This window comes from Zonotrichia albicollis, chromosome 12, assembly GCF_047830755.1.
Source record: "Zonotrichia albicollis isolate bZonAlb1 chromosome 12, bZonAlb1.hap1, whole genome shotgun sequence".
Taxonomy (NCBI): domain Eukaryota; kingdom Metazoa; phylum Chordata; class Aves; order Passeriformes; family Passerellidae; genus Zonotrichia; species Zonotrichia albicollis.
This window is the reverse complement of record NC_133830.1, coordinates 15,635,593-15,661,752: the sequence shown is the minus strand read 5'-3', so window position 1 is coordinate 15,661,752 and position 26,160 is coordinate 15,635,593. Positions and strand designations below refer to the sequence as shown.

Below are 26,160 nucleotides of genomic sequence, written 5' to 3'. Positions count from 1 at the left end.
GTATAAACAGAGCACAAAAGCTTGCAGGGGATGAGGTACAGAATTGGGCCACGGTTTTTCTAGGCAGCTCTTGGGGGCAGGGATATGGCTGTGCAGGTGAGACCATGGAAAACTGCCCTGAAAATTCATATCCCTTGGCTTTTCTGTCCAGCCACGTGTTGTTTCTCATTCCCTCCTGCCTGCCACTGGAGCCATAAGGATTTTGCTTCAATGTTCAGCTGATAGCTGATCTTTCCCCTTGGATGCTGGCCACTGAAAGCAAGCACTTTGATTTAGAAATCAAGATTAAGAGAAAGAGAAAAGATTAAACAGGAAAGTTTCAACCAGTACGTGCTGAGATTATGCAGTGATGGATTCGTGTTTCCCAGCATCTGATAAGAACAAGCTGCATTTTCAGGCTGGGGAGGGCCAGATCTGTGATTTCTTTCACCTTACTTTTGAGTGCCTGTGCTTTGCCACGCTCACAGAAATACAGAATTTGCTGCTATAGCCCTGCTCAAGCCGCCCTGCCAGGGCTGGGCCTGCCACTGTCCTGCAGGGCCAGGGGGGCACTGTGGCACCTCCTTCCCCTGAGCACCCAATTGGAAAGGCTGAGACATTTTGCATCCCTCTGTGCTGGTGGGAGTGCTGGAGAAGCTGGAGACAGTGGGGACAGCAGCTGTGACCTGTGGCCGTGCCCAGGGCTCCTATGTGTGGGTGCTCTTATAGCTCTTATAGGAAATAACTTCCCAGGGATACCACTGGACTTTACTGCTGCTCCTGTGGGCTCCCACCAGCCTGCCACATCCCTGATGAGCAAAGGAATGCTTTTCTATCCTGGGATTTGTGGTTCATGGTGTGGAAGTCGTGTGTGTAGCACTGGGACTCTTGAGTTCATTCTGTGGTGCTGCCCAGGCAGTGATTTGGGGTTGTTTTTTCACCCAGGATGTCAGTGCTCCTTCCTCCTCCAGCCAGCTCAGTGTGTGAAAACAGCCCAGGCTCACCTCTCTCCCCATGCTCTGACTGCCAGCACCACCTGCATGGAGCAGAGCATGTCCATCCCCCTCCAGGGAAATATTTCTGCAGGGAATGAGGAGCAGGCAAGGCAGGAGCCTGTGCTGTAGGGTACATCTTCCCTTGCTCTGTGTCCCACTAACTCTCTAGGGAGCCCTCTGGGGACTGCAGCAACCTGGAAACCCTCGTGGCCTGTTAGCCTGGTACAGACGGGCCCCTGGGGCTGGGAGCTGGCAGTGTGCATCCCCTGGGAGCCTTGAACAGCTCATGGCTGGTGGGAGGCAGGCTGTGCTGAGTGTGGCATGAGCAGACATGACCCCGTGCCCCTGTTAGCAGTGAGTGTCCTCACCCAGGGCTCTGGGTGGCCCTGGGCTCTGTGGGCTGGCTCAGGACACTGGAAAGCCTCCTGCTGGCTTTTGGTGCTGATCAGGTTGTGCAGCCCTGGCAGGCAGCTCCCCAGGCAGTGCCCACAAACCAGGGGGCCTGGGGCTGCTCATTTTATTCTTGGCTTTATTTTCTTTGTGATGTGGAGAGGATCCTGTAGAAAGCCTGGAGCTCTCACCCTGTTTATCCCCTTTGATTCCACAAAAGGCCAGATTGCAGCTTCTTCCAGGCACTGCAGTACCCCAGGGGCTGCCCAGTCTCCAGCCCTGCCCTGCTGCACCCTCTGTGCTGGTGAGGGGTCTCATGGCTGAGCATCCAGTGAGGGTGCCCTGGTGCTGAGCATCGCCCCATCCTGCTTCTGGCAAATAAATCCTGCTTCCTCTGCTTACCCCAGTGTGGCCATGGGGTACAGAGGGGTTAAATGTGGGTGGGCAGCACATTGCACCTCTGGGCCCCAGCACTGGGGCATTTTGAGGGGGTTTTGAGGGGGTTTTTGAAGAGTCTGCCTGTTTGCTCTGAAGAGTCTGAAGAGTCTGTTTGCTGTGCACAGAGCTGGGAGCTGTCAGTACAGAGAGCTGGACTCAGCCCTTGCCCTGTGCAACAAGAGCATGCCCTGCTCCAGCTGCCAGGCTGCAGTGGCTCAGCCCTGCTGAGTTCAAATGGCAGCAATTCCCCTGGAGATACTGGCTTGGCCCAGGAAAGGCAGGAGCAAGCAGGACAAACTGGCTCCCTGTCCCTGGAACACCCTCCCAGGGTGCTGCCCACCGTGCCTCCTGCTGCCCCCTTGCCCAGGTAGCAGAGGGGTGCCAGGGTGCTGCAGGAACCCTCAGGCAAGGATGCTGGGCACTGGGGTGGCACTGTGCTCCTGGGCTGGAGTGGGCAATGCCTGGCTGCTCTTGCTTCCCCTGGGCTCATTCCTCCTCTCCCACTTGTTTTGCAGAGACTTGCCAACGCGGCGGAGAAGTTCCAGAAGGCTCACCACTGGCAGGACAACATCCGGGTAAGGCTCCATGGCACCCCAGCCCTGCCCCCTGTGCCAGGGCAGCCACTGTGCCATCCCTCCCTGCCCATTCGTGTCCCCTCCGTGAGTCACCGCTGGCTGTGCCGTGCCCCAGCCCCAGCGCCTGCCATGCTAATGAGAGCAAATGAAGCGATTTGGAGCTCGTTTGCAGCCTCGCCTCAGCCTGAAGAGAAGGCAGGAGGTGAAGGTCGAAGGGACAGCTCAGCAGTGAGGGGTGAGGGCTGAGGATGCTCCTGCTCTCCCCAGCTCTGGCACCGCTGGGTTCGGTGCTGGGGGGCTGGCACGGGGTGACAGCAGCGGTGGCTCAGCTGTGGCACATGCCAGCAGCTGCGGTGGGGGCTGCTCCTGGGGAAGGAGCAATCTGGGCTGGGAGAGGGAAGACGCGGGTTTAATGATTGCATTTGACTTTGTAATTCTGGCGGTGATAGCACTCAGCAGGAACCTGAAGGATTCTGTCTGGAAATGCTCTCAAATTATAACCATAATACAAAAGGAAGGAAAGATTGTTTTTCTCCCAGTGCAAATGGAGTCTGCAATAAAAAATACTCCTGAGCCACCCAGCCCCTTCCTCTTGGCTAGGATGGCATCCTGCCCAGCCCTGAGGAGCCCCCTGCATCCTCTGAGGGGACAGCCTGGGATAGCCCCACTGCCAGGCCAGGCTGCTGTATTCTGGGGGGTATTTCACAGTCTGAGCTGCTGCTGCTGCTCACATAGACCTTCCTGCCACAGGTGATGGTCACCAGGGCTTGCTGGGGAGAGGAAGAGGTGGGAGAAGCAAAGGAGAAGGCAAGGGATTGACCTGCTTGGCTTTCATTTGCCATGTGGGCAGCGTGGGGTGGAGGCTGGTGGCTGATTCTGTGTCCCAGGGGCACCCAAGGAGCAGGATGAGCTCACAGGGGTCTCCCTGTCTGCATGAAAGCACTGCTGAATTGCTGTCAGCTCTTCCGAAGAGGCCAGGGGAGAGGAGGTGAGGAGGATGATGAGATTTGGTGCAGGCACCTGCGATGCCAATGCCGGTGCCAGACCAGGACCTTGGCTTGGGGCTCCCAAGGAAAGCTCAGAGAAGTGCAGGGCATCTTCATCCCTAGAGTTTACCCAGTCTCACATGTCCTCCAGGACCAGGAAACATCCCTGAGCAGCACCTGAAGCTTGACTGTGGGTCTCCCAGGGACACTGTAGTTGTCCTGTACCCACCATGCTGGGCTGGCACCTAGGGTTGGATGCCTTGTGACCAGGGCATGTGCAGGGTGGGCACAAGGTCATTGCATTTTGTAGCAGTGCTTGGAGCTTTTGCTCATCCTCTGGAACACAGGGATGAGCTCCTGCTGCAGGGGCTCTCTGCAACCCCACAGAGCTCCTTCTCCAACCAGACCTGGCTGGCTTCCACTGCCAGGGGAATAACAGCAGGACACAGAACACGCTGGGAAAGGCTGTAGCGCTGGGAAGCTCTTGGCTCATATTGCCATTCACGGCACAAACCTTTCAGAAATCCACTTTCATAGAAAAAAAAATATTTTTAATAGCACTGTTTGCAACCACTTAATCAAGGTAATTAGGAGCGAGTCACCCAGAAACAATGTGCAGTGATGCGTCACCGCAGAGCTCGGCGCTGCTTTATCAGGACAGCCCAGGCCTGCCTGGGACACTTGATGGACTGGTCCAGCTCTGTGCACAGCCCCCAGGGTGCTGGGTATCATCCCTGCCTGCCTCAGTCCTGCCTGCAACAGCCCCAGCTCCTGAGCAGAGCAGAGGGATGGAGGGGCTTTGGGGCTGAGCCTCCTTTTCCTGCCCTTTATCCTGGAGATGGATGGGCAGGGTCAGAGCCGAGCGCCAGCACCGCTGACCCTGGCTCTGCAGCTGCCCCCACAGCAGGCAGGAAAGGGGCAGCAGCACAGCAGCCCAGCTCCTCCTCTCCTCCCTTCCCACCAGCAGCTCGTTCCTGCTGGCTGCAGCTCTCCCCTGCTCTCCCAGCGTGTCTGTCCTCGCCCCGCGCCGGAGTCGGTGACAGATTGAGGCAGGCGCGGTTATTTCTGTGTTTCCATCCAAAGGCGCCGGCAGATGCTGAGTGTTTGCACTGCATTAGTGCTAATGGCAGCCCCATTAAACCTCACTGCAGATGGGTTGCTATGGAAGTCCAGGGGAAAATGAAGCAGGAGCAAGAGCCTGAGCGGCTGGGAGCTGCTGCCAGCCATCACTCACGAGCTGTCTCTACGGGGAAAGTTCCTTTTCCTTTGCTGTTTTCTGGTTTCCTTGCTTTTGTCCAGCTACATCCCAGCCAAGCTGGCCTTTTTGGAGCTGAGCTCAGCTTCCCACCACAGGAAGCTTTGCAAAGTGCCTCCCTGTTCCCTAAACAATCCCTTACTCCTGTCCTGCTTCATCCCTGCTCCCTGTGCTCATTCACCCTCATGTCTACCAGCTGTGCCAAGCCGGGGCTGTGTCCCCAAATCAATTCTGGATATGGGGCCATTTTCCTTGGTCAAAAGTAGCCTTGGCCCCAAGGTCACCCGTATTCTGAGCACCCTCATGAGTTCCCTGAAGCTTGTTTTACTCCAGGGCTGGGTGGCAGCTCAGAGTGGCATGGTGGGCAGGGATGTGGGGAGGGATGTGGGGAGAGATTGTGCCCTTCCCTGCCAGCACTGTGGGGGTCTCTCAGGGATGCACATTCACCCCCCACTGGAGAAAGCTGAGAGAGCTCTGGAAAGGTGAGAGCTGGGTCCTATAGCCAGAGTGGGCTCCCCCCAAGGAACATGGCAACCACCTGGCACTGGCATGGTGGGAAACCACAGAAAATTCCCCTTTGCAGTGGCCTGGCCTACCAGTTCTCCCAGTGAGAATCTTCTGGCCTACAGGCTTCTATTCAGAGATCCACTGGGATAGTCTGGCTCCACTCCATACAGAGTTTGTCCTTCAAGGCACATCAGGGCTGGCCCCTGCTCTGGATGTCCCCAGTTCTGGCTGTGGCAGTGGTTCTGAGCCTGCCCTGTGCTGACCACCCCAGCAGCAAACAGAGGTGCCAGGACTCCAGCACACCCTGCAATGCAGCTTTCAGGTTTCCATCCTCTGCTTGCTGCCCTGCTTGGGCAAGGGACCTGCAGAAGTAGAAGTAGTATAAAAAGGCTGAAAGGTCATGCTGAGTTTTTTGCTGCCATCCTTTGTATCCATCCTCGCTGACAAGTTGCCATGTGGCCTGTCAGACATCCCAGCCAGCTCTATGTTCTCCCAGCTCTTTTCCATTTGTGTGCTCTGCTTTCCTCCCGAGTTTTCCTTGGGTTCTTTTCCAGACCTTCAGCCCCATGCCAGCAGCATCAGCCGGGTCTCAGGTGTCCCACACTCACACAGTGTGTGGGGAGTGGGGGCAATGCTGACCTGGGGGATGCTGTCAGAGGTGCAGATCTGCACTGCCAGCCACAGAATGCATCCCAGGCCAACATCACCACCATCATCATTACCATCATCACCATCACCATTACCATCAAGGTGTGTAGGTGTGCTGGGGCTGCCAGAGCTATTTATGCCTTTAGGGGACACTCCAGTGCTGCAGAGATCCATCCCCTCGTTTATGTGTGCTTGGCAGGATTACATAAATTGCCTTTAAAAGTTGACTTCTTTATAAGCCATTTTCTGCTTCATAAAATGTTTATTACTGTTGTTTTTCTCCCAGTCTCCTTCCTCGCTGCATTTTCCATCACTATACTGGGAAGCTCCCCTCTTCCTCTGCCTGCTGCCCCTCTGCCTCCCACCTCTCCCCACCTTGTGATGTTGGAAAGGGCCCTTTGAAGGGTCAGAGCCCAGCAGGCCCTTTTTCCTTGGAAAAGAAAAATAGCCATACATTGAGCTGTGGATGTAGGAGCTGCTGGGGACAGGGTTTAACCACGGGGTGGTTTTGGGGAGTGGTGACATTTGTGGAGGTGGCAGGGGGATCACAAGTGCTGGACAGCCCCATGCTGCTGCCTCCATCTGTAACCCCTGCCTGCAAGCACATGAGGAATAACAAAGCCCAGATAATTTCAAGCTCCATTAGAAACGAAACTCCAGGGAGAAAGGGATTGCTGTTTGCCAAATGGGGATGGACAGGAGCAATAACAGGGACCGTGCCCCTGACTGGCCAGGAAAGGTGCAGGATAAAGCAGGGACACATGGCAGCATGGCTGGGTACCCAGCCACGGCCACACAGCCCTGGGAGCTGCATCCATCTGTAGGAAAAGCAAGGCACCCCCAATGAAGGGAAGAATGACAAGGAGGACTCCATTGATATCAGAAGGCTAATTAATTACTTTATTATACTATATTATTCTATATTGCACTACATGTAAACTGAATCTGCACAAGCACTCAACTCCACTGAACAAAACCTTGTGACTGTGTGCTGACCGACAGTCTGCACACACTCCTGGCCCTGACAGGCCAAGGAAACAAAACACCATCACTCTGGGTAAACAATCTCCATACTGCCTTCTACTTTGGCACAACACAGGAGCAGAGAATGAGATAAGAGTTGTTTTTTCTTTCCCTGAGGTTCCTCGCTGTGATTCCCAGAAAATATCCTTAGGAAGTTGTGCCTTGCTTTTCTCTGTGAAGGGAAATGTGGCCACATCCCTCCAGGTGCAGGATCCTGCCCCACCCTGCTGCTCCACCCAGCACTGCACTGCTGGGTGTGTGTCTGTGGGGGAGCAGTGGCTGTGCCATGCCATGCCATGCCATGCCATGCCATGCCATGCCATGCCATGCCACGTGTGGGCTCCAGCAGCTGCTCCCGTGGGCTGGGCACAGCCATGCAGGCAGAGCTTTGTGTTCAAAGCAGCAGCAGAAGGGCGAGCGCCAGCTCCTTATCCTCCTTTCATTTTTCTCCTCCTTTAATTACAGATCCTACTTATCGGCTGAGAACAGAAAGATTGTCACCATAACCTTGCACTTGCCCTTGTAGAAGGTTTACCTAAAAAGTTAGAAAATAAAATCAAATACTCTAATTTGCAGTCGTCTTGCCATTTCAAACCCAGTTTTCATTACAGCACAGAAAGTGCATTGAAGCTGTGTTTATAACCCCCTTTTAGATAACAAATCACATTTTCTTTTGGCTGGCGAGTGTGTAGAATTGATATTTTTTTTTTTCAGTTTAATGGGTTTGTGTGTTCAGGAATGATCTCCATCAGCTGAGAGTCTTTATTGTGTTTGATATAATGTCAGCTTTCATTACGCTCGGAGAATTACTGTGCTACAGCACCAACCTTGCTCCTGTAGCGCCGGTCTGGCCGAAAAGCAGAACAAGAAAATCACTCACAAAGCCCCTGTGTTGGTGCTGTTCCCTCTTAAAAGCCAAGGATGGGGCTTGAGGGGGCTTGACCAACCCCCCACTCTGCAAGATCACTGGGCCATCCATGTCTTCTCCATGATTGTGATGGTTTGGGGTTGCTGGCTTTCCTCTCGGTGCTGCTTTCCCATCCCATCCCATCCCACCCCATCCCACCCCACCCCACCCCACCCCACCCCATCCCATCCCATCCCATCCCATCCCATCCCAGGAAGGGCAGGGGCTCTCCAGCAGCCCCTCTGTGTGTGCTGGCCCCCCTGTGGCACTGGGGTGCAGTGGAGGGGAGCAGCAGCCACGCCTCGCTCAAGGCAGCCTCAGAGGAGCAGGAGACAGGAGATGCCATGTAAAGAAGAATGGCTGGCGAGGTGTGATCAGATAAAACATCTTCTTGGGGAGATGAAAAAACTGTTGACAGGTCACTTAAATATTTCCCCGGCTCTGTCAGAGAGGCAGGGAGAGGAAATTGCTTTTAAAAAAAAGATGCCAAGGCAGATTATGATGACTGTTTCCACCTGTCCTGGGTAATGCCTACGGCCCCTGATGGTGGATGGGATGCAGGGAATTCACAGTGCTGCAGAAAAAGGATGGGTCCCACCAGGCCCCTTCTTGGTCTGTCCAGCAGCCTGTGGTGGCTGGGGCTAACCATGAATATTGTCCTTTTCTGGGGACTAGGAAAAGATTCATTGTGGGGCACATGGACAAGAATAGTTCTAGCCAGTGGAAACAAAGGTTCAGCCCCTACCAGCCACAGCCAGGTTTGGCTTGCAGGTAGGAATTTCTCCCAGGTAGGAATTTCTCCCAGGAATCCATTCAGCCCCTGTGGAGCCTGTTCCTGGCTGTGGCCCTTACCCCAGCCCGTGGCAGGTGTAGCAGGAACACTTTCTCTGCTCTGTTGTTCCCCAGCCAGGAGGCTGCTGTGCCCATGGCAGGGCTCAGACACCATGGGCTGAGCACTCACCTGCTGAGAGCTGCAGCCCCAGCTCCAGCCAGGACCAGCTGAGCAGCACACACCAATGCCCAGGGACAGCCATGGGGTGGCCCAGGAGGGCTTGGCAGGGTGATGCTGTGGTGGGGACCTGTGTGTGTCCCTGCTCATGCTCTGCTCCTGCTGCCCTAGCACAGGTGTGAGGCTGCAGGAGCTCTGTGACACACTGCAGGGTGTCTCTGTATGAAAGGTGCAGCTATAAGCAAAAGCTGCTGCTATTCCTGTGTGCTTAACAGTTCAGGGACGTGAAGAAGTACCTGAACACTCACTGTCCTCTTAAAGTGCTGATGGCAGAGGAGAGGTGGGCCCATGAGCAAAGCTCCCAGTGCTGTATGGGCACACCAGCTCCTGCTTGCTCTCTCCACCCACTGAATTGCCCATGGGTCTGGCCAGGCACAGCTCTGGTCACCTGGCTGTCCCCTCACAGGTAAGCTGTGCCCTGGGGTGCTGGTCCTGCCACCAGCTCCATCCAGTGGCTGGAAAACAGGCAGGTGCCAGCTTGGGATCCATCTTTTCTTCCCCAGCACCCTCTGAGTTCCCCCTAACTGCCTGAAGGCAAACTGCTGCAGGATTTGACTCTTCCAGAGCCAATTAAATCTTGAAAGAGATTTGCTGACCACAGGGGTCACCTGTGCTGCTCAGAGAAATGAAGCCCACAGCCCGAGGCTGAGAGGGACCAAAATCAATGTGCTGCAGGAGGATCTGCCGGCACAACTGCCCCGGGGAGCTGCAGCATCCCCAGGGCATGTGATTTACAGGGTGACCCTTACAGGACAATCCTGTGGAGTCCTACAGGCCCTCAGGAGAGGGATTAGCCAGATTAGGTGATTTTACAGGAAAACTCTACAGGGGAGAGCGAGCCATAGCCCTCCTGCTGTGTCCCTGCCAGCTGTGTGCTCCAGCTGGAAAAGGGAGCTGAGGTTTTTGGGGTGGTGGCAGCTCTGTGTGTGATACAGTTTGACTGTCACCTGGTCAGGTCGCTGACTTGGAGGCTTGGGCCAGCACCCCTCCATCCAGACACCTCCAGCTGCAGAGAGATAACAGAGCATTGACATTTTCAGCATTATTTTTAGTTGCTGTAATTGTTTTAGGCAAAAAAAGATCTGTTTGGATGCTTGTAGAGGACTGTGTCAGGGGTTGTGAGGGGGAGTGCCCCTCACCACCCACCTGAGGCACTTGTGTGCCCCTCCTTGTCCTGGGCTTTTTCTCATACCTGTTCTGCTGGGGAGTGTCAGGGGAGCCAGAGCAGGGTCCTCCCTTGTGCCACTGGCAAGGCTCCAGCTTGCAGCTCTCCAGAGTCTCACAGCCTGGATTTTTAATCAGCTTTTTGCTTGGTGTTTTGGTGTGAAAACAGTGAAGGTGTGGAGCACAGGGCACCTGGGGAGGGCTCAAGGGGGAGACTTTGGCCCGCAGCATCCCTAGGGCTGCCTCCAAGAGGTACCACCTGGGTCAAGCCTTGGCCAGGGGCTGCCCAGGGACACTGAACCACAAGGGTTTGGTGCAGGTGTGGTGGTTCCTTGCTGGAGAAGCCTGGGCCATGGCTACAGGGACAGATGCAGATCAGTCTGGGATTGCACTGAGCTCCCTGAGTATTGCACTTAAGGAGCTGAAATAACCCCACACTTACCCACCAGTGACACAGCCAGGCAGTGCCATTGTGCAGGTGGCACTTGGCAATTTAGGTACAAGAAGATGGGCAGTGGTTAACACATCCTGGAGCAGCAGCTCCTCCTTGTCAGCCTCCCCTGCAGTGGGAACCAGTGTGTGCTTCCTGCAGAGACAGGGACAATATTTTGCCTTGAAATCCCTTGACGTCTTCACCCCCTTGTTTTCTTTATTGGTATTTATTCTGAAAGGCTCGAGAAATACCAGTGCTATTTACACAGACCTGGTGCTGAGTTTAACATGGACCAGAGGAGGAGAGGATTATGTGAAGAAGGCAAATGCGGTTTTAAAAAAATAGGGAGCAGAAATTGTAGGACCCCTTGTTGCCTCTTGGAACATTCATGGCATATTTTCAGAGCATCTCTGAGGGCTCTCTCCCTCCTTCCTGGAACAGACACAGGCTTCCAAGTGGCCAGGACACAGATGCCCTGCCAGCTCCCCCAGTCTCGCTTGGACCCCATGAAAAACTCCCAGCATCAGCAGGGCTGTGGCAAGGATTTTGGGCACATCTCAGTGCCAGGGCCACGCTGGTGCTGTCTCTGTGGAAACCTCAGCCACAGCCTGAGTGTGGCTGAGATCTCACCAGCTGCTCCTGGGGTTCTCAGGGCTTGAAAGAGGGCACGGCAAGGGCTCTGTGATCCCTGGGGGGAATCGGTGAAAGGGACATCGTCACAGGATCTCTGCTCCCTGAGCTGTGCCCTGTGCCGTGGGAGCGCTGGGGCGGGGAAAGCAGGAGCAGGGAGCGGGGAAAGCAGGAGCAGGGAGCGGCTCTCCTGCTCGAGCATCATCACCCACCTCGTGCCCTCTGCACTGCGGGAGCGGGAACCGAGCTTTTCGGAGGAGCCAACGGCAAATAAAATGAATAACAAAGCACCTTCTGGCTGGCCGCTGTTAGTCACACTCACTCCTGATTAAAGATCATTAAACATGAAATTAGCTGGTTTGTGCTCGGCTCTCCGGGGGTTCCTTTCATTAGGAGGTGCAGATGGCCGTGGATCGGGCACGGCGGGGCCGGGGCGGCCGTGGGGCCGGCAGCAGCACGGCAAGGCCAGATGAAGGGAAATTAATTCTTTTTTTTCCTTTCTTGTTGTTGTAAACCCCACAGCATTTCACAACAAATCACAGATAATTAATAAGTGTGTTCCCTTAATGACTGGGCTTTTTAATAGCAGAAATTGGAAGATGCTGCGTCAATTTTTTTTTTTTTATTTCCCCTCCCGGTGCTGCCTTATCTCAGTCTCTGAGAGTTGCAGAGCCCGGAGAAGCCACGGGCATTTTCTCTGCTCAGGGAGATGCTGGAACTGCCCTTTGCAATCCCCATCCTGGGGGGACACCTGCACAGTCTGCCAGGGTCCCCTGCTGCTGATGTCCCCAAGATCAGCTGCAGGGCTTTCCCACCTCTTGGGAAGCCGGGAAAAGCCACTGCAAACCGCCCTGGGGAGCAATTTTGTGGCTGAGAGAGGTAGTGGCAGTGAGGGATAGTGACAGCCCGTGCTCAGTAGGGCCGGGCTGGTGGCACGGGTGGTGCTGTCCAGAAGAGCTTCTTGCCCCCATGTCCCTTTCTCCGGGCTGGCATGGATGTCACAGTGCCACCGTGCCTGGCACAGGGCTGTGTCCAGGCCTGTCCAGAGCAGGGGCAGGCAGGACAGGGATGCAGTCAGTGCCATGGAGGCTTTGGCCATGTTTCTGCTCGGGGCCAGACCGCTTTCCTTGTTCCATAATACAGCAATAATCACCCCAGGGCTGCCCGTGCCGGGAAGGCTGCTGGCTGCTGATGGGGATTGACTGGCAGACGGCGCTGCCCGTGTGCCGGCATCACACCCGGTCCCGGCACGCTGGGAAGAGGCTCTGAGTGCCCTTTAATTACCCTTTCTACTGCTACACGGAATGCTGTTGTGACAGCATCGCTGCTCTCCCAATTGCCTCTTCAGGAATTTTATCAGCTGTCTCGCGTCTTGACACTCTGGGAAGAGGAATCCAAGCAGACCTTTCTGCTTAAATAGGTTCTAAATACCCCAAATTAACGACGTGCATTTCTCTGTGGAAGCAAGGACACTTTCCTCCCTGTTTCTGCAGTGCAGGGAGGGGGCCTGGGTGGCTGCAGGGCCATTGCCTGCCACGCTGACTAAACCTGGTTTTTGTGTGGCTCCTGGTGTTTGCAACAGAGCCAAAGCACCCTGGCTGTGGGCACTGGTGACAGCGCAGGGCTGTGCTCACACCGGTGTCACTGTCACAGGGCTGGTGGCCCTGCAGTGCCCTGGCTCAGCAGTAGCCATGAGTGGAGGGAAGCACGGCAGCCCATGGCCAGTCCTTGCAGGGTGGGTGTGGAGGATGTGAGGTCCTGAACACGTCCCAAGGACAGCAGGGCTGGGGAGGGCTCAGTCCCCAGCAGTGTGGTGGCTGCCAGGAGCATGAGAGAGGTGCTGAGGGACAGGAGAGGGACTCTTTTCCCATCCCTGACCTTGACTGGCACTAACAGTTCTCCCCTTTCTCTGCAGGAGGAAGACATCGAGTACTACGACTCCAAGGCCGACACTGAATATGTAAGTGCTGTCTCTGTGGCATCTCTGGCACAGCCCCACCCTGGCCCAGGGCTGAGCCCCTCACCAGTCTGTCCCAGCACGGCACCAGGGTCATGGCACAGCATTTGTCACGGCTGTAACCACATTCTGTGCCCGGTGTGCAGCCGTGTCCCCAGCTGAGCCGTGGTGACATCTGGCCACCAGCACCGGGCCTGGCAGCAGGCAGGTGGGCAGGTTGCTCTGCTGCCTGCAAAAGTTTCTAAAATTAAAGCTGGCATCTGAAATTCAAATGAAGAGCAAACCTTTAATTAGAGACTGAATCTAATTCCCTGCCCTACTCGGAGCATAGCCATCCTGTGATTTCTGGCAATCAGTGCTTTAACTGCGGGCCTGGCAGCCCCCATCCCCCGGGGCTCCCGAGAGAGAGAGCCGGCATTTGCCAGCTCCTCCCCTGGTGACAGCGAGGGGACTTCACTCAGGGGCTGTGCCACGGGTGCAGGGAGCTCCACCAGCACTGCTGGCTGCCCTGGGCACCCTGCTCTGACCTGGGACACCCTGCTCTGCCCTGGGCACCCTGCTCTGCCCTGGGACACCCTGCTCTGCCCTGGGACACCCCTCTGTGCCCTGGGACACCCTGCTCTGCCCTGGGCATCCCTCTGTGCCCTGGGCACCCTGCTCTGTGCCCTGGGCACCCTGCTCTGTGCCCTGGGACACCCTGCTCTGACCTGGGACACCCCACTTTGCTGCCAGGTCACCCCAGTGCTGCAGGATCATAGGAAATAGGGGCTGGTCAGGTCAGTGATGCTCTTGGTGTGAGCTGCTGAGCAGAGTCCATGGAGCTGACCAGGGGCCCCAAGCACAGCAGGGCGCAGCCTTGGGGACAGCCCCAGCCAGTGCTGGTGCACCAGGGCTGCTCCTTTTCTCTCCTCTCGACCCACCTGGGAGTCTGTGTCCCAGAGCAGAGCCAGGGACAGGCTGGAAGGGAGGAGGATGGATGGATGGATGCCTTCAAAGCAGAGTTGCTGGCTAACTGCCAGTGCCCTGTCCCCAGGCAGTGACAGCAGAGGGCTCTTGGCAGGGGAAGCAGCCACAGAGGGCTGGGAGGTGGGATGGGGAGGTTGGGCAGATGCTGGGACTGAAGTGGAGGGCTCTTGCTCTCCTGGGCAGGTCTCCCTGCCCACAGTGCCACTCATTTACAGCTGAGGATGTCTCCTGTCCCCCCCCCAGCCTGGGGGGAGCTACCAGAGGAGGGAGGAGAGGATCCTGCCATGGCTGCTCTGGAGAGGATGGAGCTAATGGGCTTAAAATACATTAAAGGGGATTTTGGATAGAAGTGAAGGAAAAACTGGCTGGCGGTTGAGGCAGGAGGAGACAGCCTGGGGAGCAGAGCAACTCCCAGCACAGGGGATGAGCAGCAGGACTAATGCATCCATCAGGCTGGGCTGGGCTTTTGCTATCAGTGCTCAGGGCAGGGGACAGAAGCTGGATGTCCCCATGCCTGCTGCTCCCCTGAGTGTCACACCCTGCTATCCTGGTCACATTAGGCAGGATTGGGAAACAGGACATGGAAAAGGCATCCCGACCTTGGAGCTGTGCCCATGGAGCCCTCCCAGCACAGGGGGCACTGGGGAGAGGCTGTGCACATTGGCATGGCACAGTGTCCCTGGGGCCTGCAGGGCTCAGCCCCCTGATCCCTCCCTTCCCAGAGGAGCTGGCATATCAAGGAGCAGCAGCCCTGCAAATCTCTCACCAGCCACATCAGCTTTAGTCCTGCCCTGAGGAGATACCAAGCAAAACTGCAAAATTGGGGTTGTCCTATTGTAGATATGTGTGGGTTTGTCAGGGAGGGCACTTCCCTCCCTCTGCTGTTGCTTCCTTACCAGTGAAATCACAGCAAATTTAATTCCAACAAAAATAATGGGGGGAAAAAAGGAAGATGCTGCTGAGGTAAAAAAGGAGAGAGATGAGACCAGAAAATCTGAATGGAACGTAATAGTGCTCTTTCCATCCTTTCTTTATTTAGCTTCAGTTTTTCTATTTAAATGGAGCACGATGTAGCTGAGCCAGAGTGGGTGCTGATGGACAATGGCTGCTGCCCATAACTGGGGCTTATTCACAAGCCTTACACCAGCTTTAGCTGCAGTGAGGAGGAAATGAGCTTCTTATTCATCCTGCCTGCACCTCAGCTCCACTATCCTCCCAAGCAGACTTTGGATTTCCAAGTGGTTTTTAACAAATGGGAACATCAGAAAATTCTCCCAGGGGTCCCCAAGGCTGTCAGAATGTTTGCAGAAGTGAAGTTTTCACCTTTCCCAGCTAGCAAGAACCATGGGGTTTGTGTGGGGAGAAGTGTTGAAACCAGCAGACAGACTCGGTTGGGAGTCACAGGCAGAACAACACAGAAATAAATTCATTTTCCACCTTTTGTGTTGTGTTCGTGCCAGGGGATGATGCTTGTCAAAGCTGAGCCTGGGACATGGTGTTCTCAGGTGGAAACAGCCCAGTTGTGTGAAGGTATCCCGGCCACAAGGGCAGCCCCCAGCCACCCCCCTGAGGTCCTGGGGAGAGCTGAGAGTGAGGGGCTGATGGTGGGGGCTCCGTGCCAGGTGGGGCTGCCCACTCACTGCTCACCCTCTCACTGCTCACCCTGCTCAGTAAATGCAGCAAAAAGGGGAAGGAGGGGAGGGAAAAAAAGCCCCTAAATGTCAGCAGCAGCAGATGAAGGGTGTTGGAAAATTTAATCTTCCAACTTTTTCAACTAATGTGACATTTGGATTTCCTCACGATAAGCTATCAGCCCCAGAAGTTTCTTTCTTTTGCCTTTTTTCTTTTTTTTTTTTTTTCCTATTTTTTAACTTCTCTCCTCTGGCTGGTAATTTAAAAATAAATGGTCTAGAAAGATCTCTAAACAGTACCTTTGGCAAAGATTAAAAAAAGAGAAGGGGGATAGGGGAGCAGGCTGGCGGGAGAGGCTGATTGTTATTTATAACCTGGGCTGCTGGAAAAGCAGGAATGTGGCTGGAGAACACATCATCTCCCTCCTCAGCATTAAATTACTGCATTTCAGGAAAAACTGATATATTTAAGGAGAAAGGCCCTTCTGCACAGGCCAGGAGTTTCTCAGCCATGTGTTGGGGGCTGGCATTTATATCCATGATTATCAGAATCGCAGGGTGTTGATGTGAATATGTGGAAAGGCCAGACTGAGCAGGGATGGGAGCCCCTGGGAGAGTGAACAGGCTGTGCTGGGATCTCGGTGTGTGCTCCAGGGGAAGGCAGGGATGCTGCAAGGGCCGGATCAGCCCTGGTTTGTCACGGGGCTGCCATTGAAGCAGCCATCATTAGCTGTGATGGCTGTTCCCATGGAGATGAGCAGCGAACGGGGGGCCTGCATCTGCGGGAGCTGCCGGGGACGGGATCGGCATCGCTGCTGTGCCGGGGCACATCCCGGCTCCATCCCAGCTCCACACCCTGGGGACCACCACAGTCCTGGAGCCCGGGGCAGGCTGCTCCCCTCAGCAGCACCAGCCAGCTCCAGGGCACATCCCAGCTCCTCCATCCCAGCTCCACAGTCTGGGGACCACCACAGTCCTGGTGCCAGCATTCCTCATCATTCCAGTCCTGGTCCTCCCCTCAGCAGCACCAGCCTGCATGGAACATGGGGCAGGGGATTGCCCAGAGCGTGGCAGCCGCCAGTAAAGCTGTTGGGTCATCCCTGGGTTTTGCCCTCTCTGTCATTCTGGGAGGCTGGAGAGAAAATGCGACTGACAAGCCAGCTGTGAAAGCAGTGGAGGTGGCAAAAGCTCTCAGGGCGTGATGACTTCTTGCCGAAGCAGTAAATATGTATCATATTGATGAATTGCCATGGAGTCGATTTCTAATGGTGTGTAGCAAATAATATATTCAAAGTGTAGCATCTATTTGTGTTACGTTGTACATAGTGTAACAGATAAATAGATGTTTCCAAGTTCTTTTGAAATGTAATGATGAGGAATGCTGCAAGATCTGGCTGGGGGCCTGCCGAGATGCTCACAGTTAAACCAATATGAATTTGGGAGAACTTGAATCATCTGCTTTGCTCTAATTTAAATTTAATGCAGGATTTCTTCCCTCGGCCTTCCCAAGGTGTCTCTTTGCATCCCAGATGCTCCAGTCCCTGCCTGGGCTGGTGACAGCTTCTCCTGCCTTCATGTGGCTGGAAATTAACCCCTTTCAGGGGCCAAATTCAGCCTGGCTTAAACAGAAATAACTCAGTTGAGGTTGGGAGATTTATAGATAAAGGGCAAACGTAGCTTGGATAACATCAGCCCTTTCTGCAGGTGTGTTTGCCATCTAGGTGTCAGTGATGCATGAAGTGCCCCACGTATAGATAGCTGTATATTTGTCCCCAAGATCTGTACATGTGCCTCTCCACAGCTCCATGAATGGGAGCAGCCAGACAGCACCAAACCTGGCAGCATACAAATTAGCCCCCCAGAAGTGGGTGAGATCAGGGAATAATGATAAACAGAGGAGCAGTAATTATATACAGTAGTTCCAGCTCCCATGAAGTGGGGAATAGCCATGCCAGTGTGAGGGAAAGAGGGAGGGGTGGATTTTCCAGCTGCTGGTGGTGACAGGGGCAGTGGCTGGGCTATGGCAGGGTGCCCTGCTGATCTGAGATGGGGAGGGATGGGAAGCTGTCACCAGGAATTTGCTGGGCTGAGGAAAAAAAGGGTTTAGTGTCAAAGCAGAGTTTTTGGTGCTGCAGATGCCCTCAGGCCACAGCTTTATCCCAAAGCCTGTTTTCAGCAGGCACATCTGTATCCTGCCTGGTGCTCAGAGAGGTTTGCAGGGGTGAATATTGTGTGTGCTTCCCCCAGAGGGCTGAGCCCCATGGACAGCAGGCTGGGGCCAGATCCACTCTCCAGGCAGCCCATGGCCTGGCACTCACTGGAGTGCCAGCTCTGCTGCAGCATCACCACTTTGCAGGGGCTCCAGCAGTCTGGTTTTTGCCTTTTCTCCAGATTTAAATGAAATTGAGAGCAAAATCTGGATTTTGATCTCAGAGATGTGGCTCCAGGGAGCTGGGAACAATCCCTGCCTGCCTCCTGCTTGGCCAGTGCAGCTGTAATGGAGTTCAGCATCTTTCTGGGCAGCTGGAGCCCCCAGAGCAGGGCTGGCTGGGCAGTGTGTGACACTCACAGCCCATCAGCTGGAATTAAACCCAAACCTTGCATATCAATCCTGTTACTCTCCCGAGCTGTGGAGAATGCTTAGGCCACCCCTCTCAATGTCATGGGAATGTCACCACCTTAGTGGCTGGCTGGAGGTGTTGCAGGGGAGGTGACATTTCTCCATGTCATCTGTGAAGGGGAAACAAGGAGGGGGCCAGGACAGGTGCTAAACAAGCTTCATGGTTTACTTCCCAAACCCATCATTTTCCTTTAAATATATGGCTTTTCCTGCGAGAAATTCAGGTCTTTGTTCCCTGGGTTTTGTCAAGGGCAGCCTGGCCAGTGGGAGAAATGCTTGCAATTGGCCACAGACAGCAGCAGGATGGGACCATCCCCATGCCTTGTGTTCTCTGGTGTCTTTGCTGAGGACAGTGTGGGGCATCCCTTCAGGTGTCTATCCCAGTTTGGGCTTGGTGCTGTTGCCTGTCCCTGCCTGTGGATGGCATAGGCAGCTCTGTGTCCCTGCCCCTCCTCAGCAGGGATGTAGCTCCAGGAGCACAAAGAGCAGGTGCTGCAGCATCCTCCTCTCCCTCCTTCCCACCCTGAACATCTCCCAGCTGGCTGCAAACAGCCTTCCCCAGCTGCTGGGCTGGTGGCAGGCATGGGCAGCTCAGAGGCAGCACCTTCTCCTGGGTTTTTTTGCTCCTGCTGGGGTGGCAGAGGCAATTTCTCCAGCTCTCTAGTGAGTCCACCCGTATTCTCACTCTTCCCCACATGGCCCCGTGCTCCCGCTCCCACCTGTCCCCTGTCTGCAGCCATCCAGCTGTTCTACCTGCACCAGCTCAGCCCTGCCTGCCTTCCCAGAGGGATTTCACCCCCGGTGCCATGCTGGCAGCAGGGCTGGGGAAGGGAGAGAAGGGCTGGGAAGGCGAGGGAATGTGTTCCAGCACCAGCAGTGGGGAATTCACCGTCTCTCCACCATAATTAAATATTGTTTGCATTGCTTATTGACAGAGCACTAAGCTGCACTCTGTTTTAATTTGCTCTTTGATAGTTGCCTTTTGCTGCTAATTGATTTTCAAGGCCTTTTTTTGATTTTTTTTTCCTATGTCTGATTTAATACCTGCTGTGCTACCCAAGCTGGAGAGACAAGGGGTAACCAGTGCTCGCCTTTGTGCCCACCCACTCCTGGCAGGGCAAATCCACTCGAGATCCAGCAGGGCTGGTCTCCCTCATGAAATATTTGGTGATGGGCTTCAGGTGGAGACATTCCCCCATCCATGCAGGGTTGGAACCCTGGGTGACCCCATGCACTCTGCTCCTTCCCCAGGATGACCCCGATGGAGAAGAGATCGAGAGGGAGAAGTCCAACTCCTTGAAGCTGGAGTTCACTGATGATGACAACTTCAAGACTAAGGTTAACTATTCCTACGCTGCTGTGCAGATCCCCACGGACATCTACAAAGGCTGTGAGTGCTCCTCCTCACCCTCTTCCATTCCTGCTGCCTGCCTGGGCATCCAACTCTCCTGCATGGAGCACTGCAGCCCCAGGGACCATCAGCTCTGGGTGCCCCAACTGGGTCTTGGTGACTGGCTCCCAGATAGACAGGTAGTGAAACAAGGCAGAGTCACCATATCAGGATGGAGGTGACAATTTTTGTGTCCCTCCCCAGGCACTCTCAAGAGCTCAGCACAGGCAAAAGAGGCAGACTGGGGATTGGGAGTTATTGGGGAAGGGATGGGGAGCGAAGGAGAGGTGGTGATTATGGCCCAGGGTGAAGCTCAGCTGTGCCCACAGGGCTCTGATCCTCCTGCAAAGCTCAAAGCAGGCACCAGAGACGTTCAGAGGGATGGAGCAACTCTGTGCAGCACCAACCTGCTTGTAGGAGAGAGTGAGACATGGCTGGGCAGTGGCAGAGGGTGAAGCAGGGATGCTGCCTGTCTTCAGCCTACTTGGGGCTGAGGTCATGAAAAAGGAGAAAAAGCAGCTGCAGTCTGGCAGGAGGGCAGTCAAGGGTGAGTGCAGGGCAGTGTGATGCCACCCCATAGCTGATTAAGCCTCTGCTGCAGGGGGTCAGCCCTGCGGCCGTGCCTCTGGGGCTGCCGCAGTGCACAGGCTGCTCCAGAAACGGGGATGGGCTGGAGGGCCAGCCCGGGAGAGGGCAGGGATGGATGGACGGATAGATGGACGGGCGGATGGCACAGCATGTGCCACACCAGCTTCAGCCCCTACCCAGCGCTGCGACCCTCGCTGAGCTGTCAGATGTCTCCGGTAGCTCGCCCTGCTGCGGTGGCACACGGTGACAGTCGGTCTCCATTTCCCTCTAGTGGCTGCTCGGCTCCCGGCTGGAGGGCATCCTCCAGCACCCGCCGACCGCATCCTGCGTGAGCCCGGTCCCTGCTGCCCCCCAGCACCCGGGGCACCACTGTCCCCACCCCTGTGTTTCAGTGGCACTTGCTGAGGGTGATGATGGTGGTGGTGATGGTGATGGTGATGGTGGCCGCGCTCACGCTGCTGCCCCGAGCGGAGCATTCCCGGTGCACGGAGAGCTCCCGGTGCACGGCTCGGAGCTGCAGCGATTGCACCGCGGAGGCAGCGCTGGATTAGGAATTTGCAATGAGCTTTATTAGCCATCCAGCGCAGGGCAGGCAGCGAATGAAGCACACGGTGCGAGCCGGGTGGGCTGCGAGGGGTGAAAGAACTCGTCCCTCCCCAGCCAGGCTGGAGCCCCGGCACGGGCACATAAATCACCCACCCGCCCTGGGACACAGCAAGCTGGAGATGAACGCGCTCCAGAGACCCCCAGCTGCTCAGGAGGGGATGTGGCAGTGGGGTGACAGTGCGGGGACTGTCACCAGGCAGAGAGTGTGGGCACAGGGATCCGGCCACACCGGCCACACCAGGGTGCTCCAGAGATGCAGGGTGCAGGGAAGGGTTTACAAGTGCTGCTCCCCTGAGAGTGGTTTGGGGTGGAGCAGGGCCCCCCTGTCCTGCCAGGGACAGCAGCGGGTCCCCGCAGGGCTGTGGGCGGGCGCGGGTCCCGCTGGCACCGGCGGAGACAGAGGCGCAATCGCTGCCTGGCACGCTGATTAAAGCCTGCGGCGACGCCCGCCGCCGTCACCCCTCGCTACACACACAAATTACATCCTATATATGTTTTATTTACTGTGCCGTTTTTAATTAAATATGCAATCGCTCGCAGGCAGGGCGGGGCTGGGCTTACTCCGGTGGGGACGGGGACGAGATGGGGGACAGGGATGGGGATGGCACCAGTGGGGCTGGCAGCTCTGCCCTCGACTGAGAGGGACAGGAGCCATCCCAAGCAGGGACACAGCTTCATCACTGCACATGGTGAGAGAGCAGGAGCTGTATTTGTTAACAGGGATGATCCATTCATGCCTAGGGAAGGTGTAGGGGCTGCATTCGTGCTCAGAGATACTACAGGGGCTGTGTTTGGGCACAGGGACAACATGAGCTGCATTCAGCACAAGCAGCTGGTGTGGCTGATGGCCCTGAGGGTCTGGGTGTGTGGGTGCTGCCAGGGCTATCATGGATGTGGCAGGGCCCAGCCCGGTGCCCAGCTGAGGCTGGCAGCACTGCCCAGGGCTGCTCCAGGCAGGCAGCAGCCTGGCAGCCAGCTCACAGCCACTTCTCTTGGGAAAAACCACGTCCTGTGTCAGAGCCAAACAAGAAATCATCCCCAGTGCCCAGATAACAGCACTGTGTGTGGGCACAGCGCTGAGGAATGGCTGGGGAGATACGGGCAGAGTAAATCATGGTTTGAAGGCTTGGCTGCCTGAGGGAAAGACAATTCTTCAGCAGTCATGCTGGGATAGAGGGATCCAGGATTCATCCTGAGAAACCTACCCACCTCCTACCAGTGCCTTGGGACCCCAGTGAAGGCAGGAACGGATGATGACGGTGTTCCAGAAGGGACAAGTGTGGGAGGAAGGCTTAGGAGAGCTAAATTTACTGCTCAAATGCACACTGGCTCCCCTGCAGCACCACATTGGGTTGTTTTGCCCAATGCCAAAGAGCTGGGGTGCTCCTGAGAGTTCTTGCACCCCAAAAATGCATTGAGGGTCTCCCAGGAGGGATCAGTGCCTGGTCTCAGGGTGCTGCTGGCCCCTTGTTCCTGCAGTGGCACCCACCACTGGCTCCTCCACGCTGCAGTCCTGGGGCAACCCAGCACCAGAGGTCATCGTGGGATTCCCCCCACAGCATTTGGGGTCCCCCTGTGGGCACAGGGAGGTGCCATCCCAGCTCCCTGCCAGCCCCATTCCTGCCACACCACATGGCCCCCCTGCACTCTGCCAGTCCCCCTTGATTAATCACAGGCTGGGGCTGCCAGCAGCTTATCTCCTGCTTTAATAGCTGAATAATTTAAAACTGCTGTTTGCCGGCATCTTAATTGCTTTTGTGTCAGGTGCAGGGCCAGTGGGAATGCAGAGTGGGCCTGAGAGGCTCCACATGGCCCCTGGGGACACCAGCCTGGGCTTCCCAGCCGGTGACTGTCCCCAGGGAGTGAGGCTCTCACAGGGAGTTTTGCTGGGAAGGGAGTGGAGATGGCAGGCCAGCTGTCCCCAGTGATGGCTGTGTCTGCCCCGGAGCACATGGGGACAATGAGCACTCTGGGGAGCTCAGGAGAGTGGCTCGTTTCTCTGGGGACAAGGGACAGCAGGGTGGTGCTGCAGCCGTGTGGAAGTGGGGGGGTTGAGGGGATGTAGGAGAAGCTGGAAAGCCCCATGGGCTTCTTCCTGGGAAGGGGCAGAGGGGAGGGGACAGTCCCCATCACCTTCCTCCCTGCCATCACCTGGGGACACTGCAGTCCCCATCACCCCCAGCTCCACTGCTCCATCCCTGCACCCAGCCAGCCCTGTCTGTGTGTCCTGCAGCCACCGTCATCCTGAACGAGCTGAACTGGACGCAGGCCCTGGAGGACGTTTTCATCGAGAACCGCAAGGAGGATCCCTCCCTGCTCTGGCAGGTCTTCGGCAGCGCCACCGGCGTCACCCGCTACTACCCCGGTGTGTGCCAGGGGGGCTGTGCCAGGGAGGGGCAGTGGCACACAGGGGCTGTGCCAGGGAGGGCTGTGGCACATTGGGACAGTGCCAGGAGGGGCTGTGGCACACAGGGACAGTGGCACACAGGGGCTGTGGCACACAGGGGCTGTGCCAGGGAGGGCTGTGGCACACAGGGACAGTGGCACACAGGGACAGTGACCAAGGGCAGCCCAGGCCCTTCCCACTGCTCCATGGGATAAGCCCCCACTGGGCTGGTGTGACTTGTGTAACTGTGCTGTGCCAGAACCCTTTGGTATGAGCTCCTCACCTGAGCCTGCTGCTTCCTCAGCCCTTGGCATCCCTCTGCCCTGTCCCCCTGTCCCCTCCAGGACAGCCCTGCCTGCTCACTGCCTGCCTTGTCCCCACAGCCACCCCATGGAGAGCCCCCAACAAGATCGACCTCTATGACGTGCGCCGGAGGCCCTGGTAAGGGGGTGCTGGGTGGGCAGGAGGGTCCTGGCTGGAAGCAAGCAGCTCCCTCCGCTTTTCATGGCATTTGGGCCCTGGCAGAGAGACACCATAACACAGGCAGGGGCATCTGAGCTGTGGCACTTGGCTCCTTCTTCTCCTTCCCTCTTTCTGGGAAAGCGGAGCAGGATGGAGAGATCAATCCCTGGGTGCAGATGAAAGTGTGGAGAGAACTCTGTGCCCCCTCAGCACAGCCATGGCTGCTGGCACTCAGTCCTGGCCAGCATTCCCATCCAAATGAGATAACAACTGGCTTGGAAACCATGGGCTGGGAGGATGGGGAGAGGAATGGGCAGGCGGCACAGGCTGTGGCTCAGGGATAGCTGAGCAGCCTTTTATCCCGGAACAAGTGAGCTGGGATTGAATGGGCTGCCCTTAGCCCAGCTGGAGGTGCTGGTGTGGCAGTGCTGGTTATCAGCTGGAGCTGGGGGAGCCACAGCCCCATCCTGCCCACACCTGCAGGCATGGAGAAGAGAGTGGGCACAGGCCTCTGGCACATGCCCAGGGAGCCCTGTATCCCAATGGATCATCCCCCTGCCCACATCAGGAGCTGCCCCCTCTCCTTGTCAGAAAATTAATGGCCCTGCTGCTATGGTTAATTGCCTTTGATTGCTCCACATTAATTATTAACTGTTCCCTGCTGGGGTGTCTGTGCAGGTTATTGCAGGGCAGGGACTGGAAGGCTGTTTTGCGGGGGGAGGCTGCTGAGCCCAGCTAAGCCCAGCTCTTAGCCAGGCTGGCCACCTGGTTGTCCCACCCTGCCATGGAGGAGCAGCAGCAGCACCCTTCATGCTGGGGGACAGCACACCTGGGGGAGCCCCCTTTGGGCCCTCTCCTGCTCCCGGTGGGGCCCCATGCCGGACACAGCCTTCACTGCTCCAGGGCCACAGCCCTGCCCGCAGCCAGGGGCGCCACCCGCCCGCCTTCCCCTCCCCTGATAAATGGCCCCATTAGCCACAGCCGTCTCCTGCCGAGCCCAGGGCATTCATCTGAGCCGGGCAGCCGAGATGGATGTGCTGCCACAGCCCATTACGGGCAGCATCTTAGTCGGGCTCTGTGGCGCACCAGCAGCCCGACCCCGGGAGCAGGGCAGGCTCCAAGAGCCGCAGGAGGAGCCCCTGGCAGCGGCCTGTCCTGCTCCCAGCAGGCTCCCAGAGCCCCTCTCACCCGGCAGGAGGAGCCCCTGGCTGCCGCCTGTCCTGCACCCTGCTGGGGGATGCTCCTGACCCCTGTCAGGAGGGCCCTATGTGCCAGCATCCTGTATCCCACCCGGGTAATCCCTTGTAATTAGGGAACATCAGAAATTAACAATCAGAGCCTGCCCCTTCCCCAGTCCTCCCCAGAAGTGGTGAGTAATTGATACTAATGACACACTAATTAATTCACGCGAGGCCCGATCCTGATCTAGCCAATAATGAGGTTCCCTTGGCCTGCAGCCAGGGCAGGATCAGGGCTCCTGCAATGGCCTGGTGAGGTGGGGCTGTGCATGGCCATGTCTGGGGTGGGATGGGTGCTGAGCCCTGTGCCAGCCCCTCCAACACAGCCTGGCACAGCAGGGCTGGGAGCTGGACCAGTTGTTTCCAGGGGTGAGGAAGGGTTCCCTAATTGTTTTCAGTGAGGAAGATTTACGTCGTGTTATTATTTTTCCTCCTTGTAGCTAAAAATAACCTCAATCAGCCTGGCCTTTGAAGCTACCAGGGGGGTAAATAGCATCTTAATATGGATGTGTGTGTCAGCATAATCAGCACGCAGGAAAGGGCCCATGATGATGGAAGAGTTTAGCATTTAGAGCTCATTAGGCTGACACAGTGTGGAGCAGCAGTCCTGGCCGTCTGCTGTGCTGTGCCACAGGAGCCACGTCCTCGCTGCCACCTGCCCACAGCCTCCTTGTCCCTACTCCTTGCCATGGGGTCACACAGCCCTGCCTGCCCTGGGCTCCCACACACTCCTCAGTGCCCTGGCAGGGCTTTGCTCTTGGGCTGTGGCCCCGAAATGAGTCAGCCCTGCTGACCCCACTCTGTACCCCACAGGTACATCCAGGGTGCCTCCTCCCCAAAGGACATGGTCATCATTGTGGACGTGTGAGTACACGCTGGGGGCCATGGCTGGGCTCAGGCCAGGCTGGTGGCACAGCTGGCCAAGGTGCCACTGTCCCAGCAGTGGCCGCAGGGAAGCTGTGGGGTGGCACAGCCCTGTGCTCCTCTCTGCCAAGCCCCCAGCACCCCTGTCTCTGCAGGAGTGGCAGTGTGAGCGGCCTCACCCTCAAGCTGATGAAGACCTCGGTCTATGAGATGCTGGACACCCTCTCAGATGATGACTATGTCAATGTGGCCTCGGTGAGTGCCTGGAGGAAGGGCTGTGTCCTCAGGCACCTCCCAGCTCCCCAGCACAGGAACCCTCTTCCCCCAGGCACACCTGGCTAAGGGCTCTGCACACAGAAATGCCATTTCTTGTCTTCTTAACCACCACCAAATGGCTGCTCAGGGCTCGGCACACAAATGCTGCTCCTATCAGGGGGCATTTGGCAGGGCTGTTCCTGCATTATCCCAGCCAGCCACGTCCTGTCTGTCACCAGCCACTGACACCCCACGGCT

The 26,160-nt window shown here is 56.4% G+C and overlaps 1 protein-coding gene across 2 annotated transcripts in view; it reads left to right on the top strand.

Moving 5' to 3' along the window:
* CACNA2D2 (calcium voltage-gated channel auxiliary subunit alpha2delta 2) overlaps positions 1-26,160 on the top strand; it is a 210,789-nt gene that overhangs the window by 165,173 nt on the left and 19,456 nt on the right. For both annotated transcript variants that reach the window (XM_074550041.1, XM_074550042.1), the window contains exons 4-10: positions 2,318-2,377; positions 12,855-12,899; positions 19,365-19,503; positions 22,931-23,062; positions 23,467-23,524; positions 25,597-25,647; positions 25,803-25,902. In XM_074550041.1, coding sequence (XP_074406142.1) covers positions 2,318-2,377; positions 12,855-12,899; positions 19,365-19,503; positions 22,931-23,062; positions 23,467-23,524; positions 25,597-25,647; positions 25,803-25,902 — 585 coding nt within the window. The remainder of the gene's footprint in view (positions 1-2,317; positions 2,378-12,854; positions 12,900-19,364; positions 19,504-22,930; positions 23,063-23,466; positions 23,525-25,596; positions 25,648-25,802; positions 25,903-26,160) is intronic.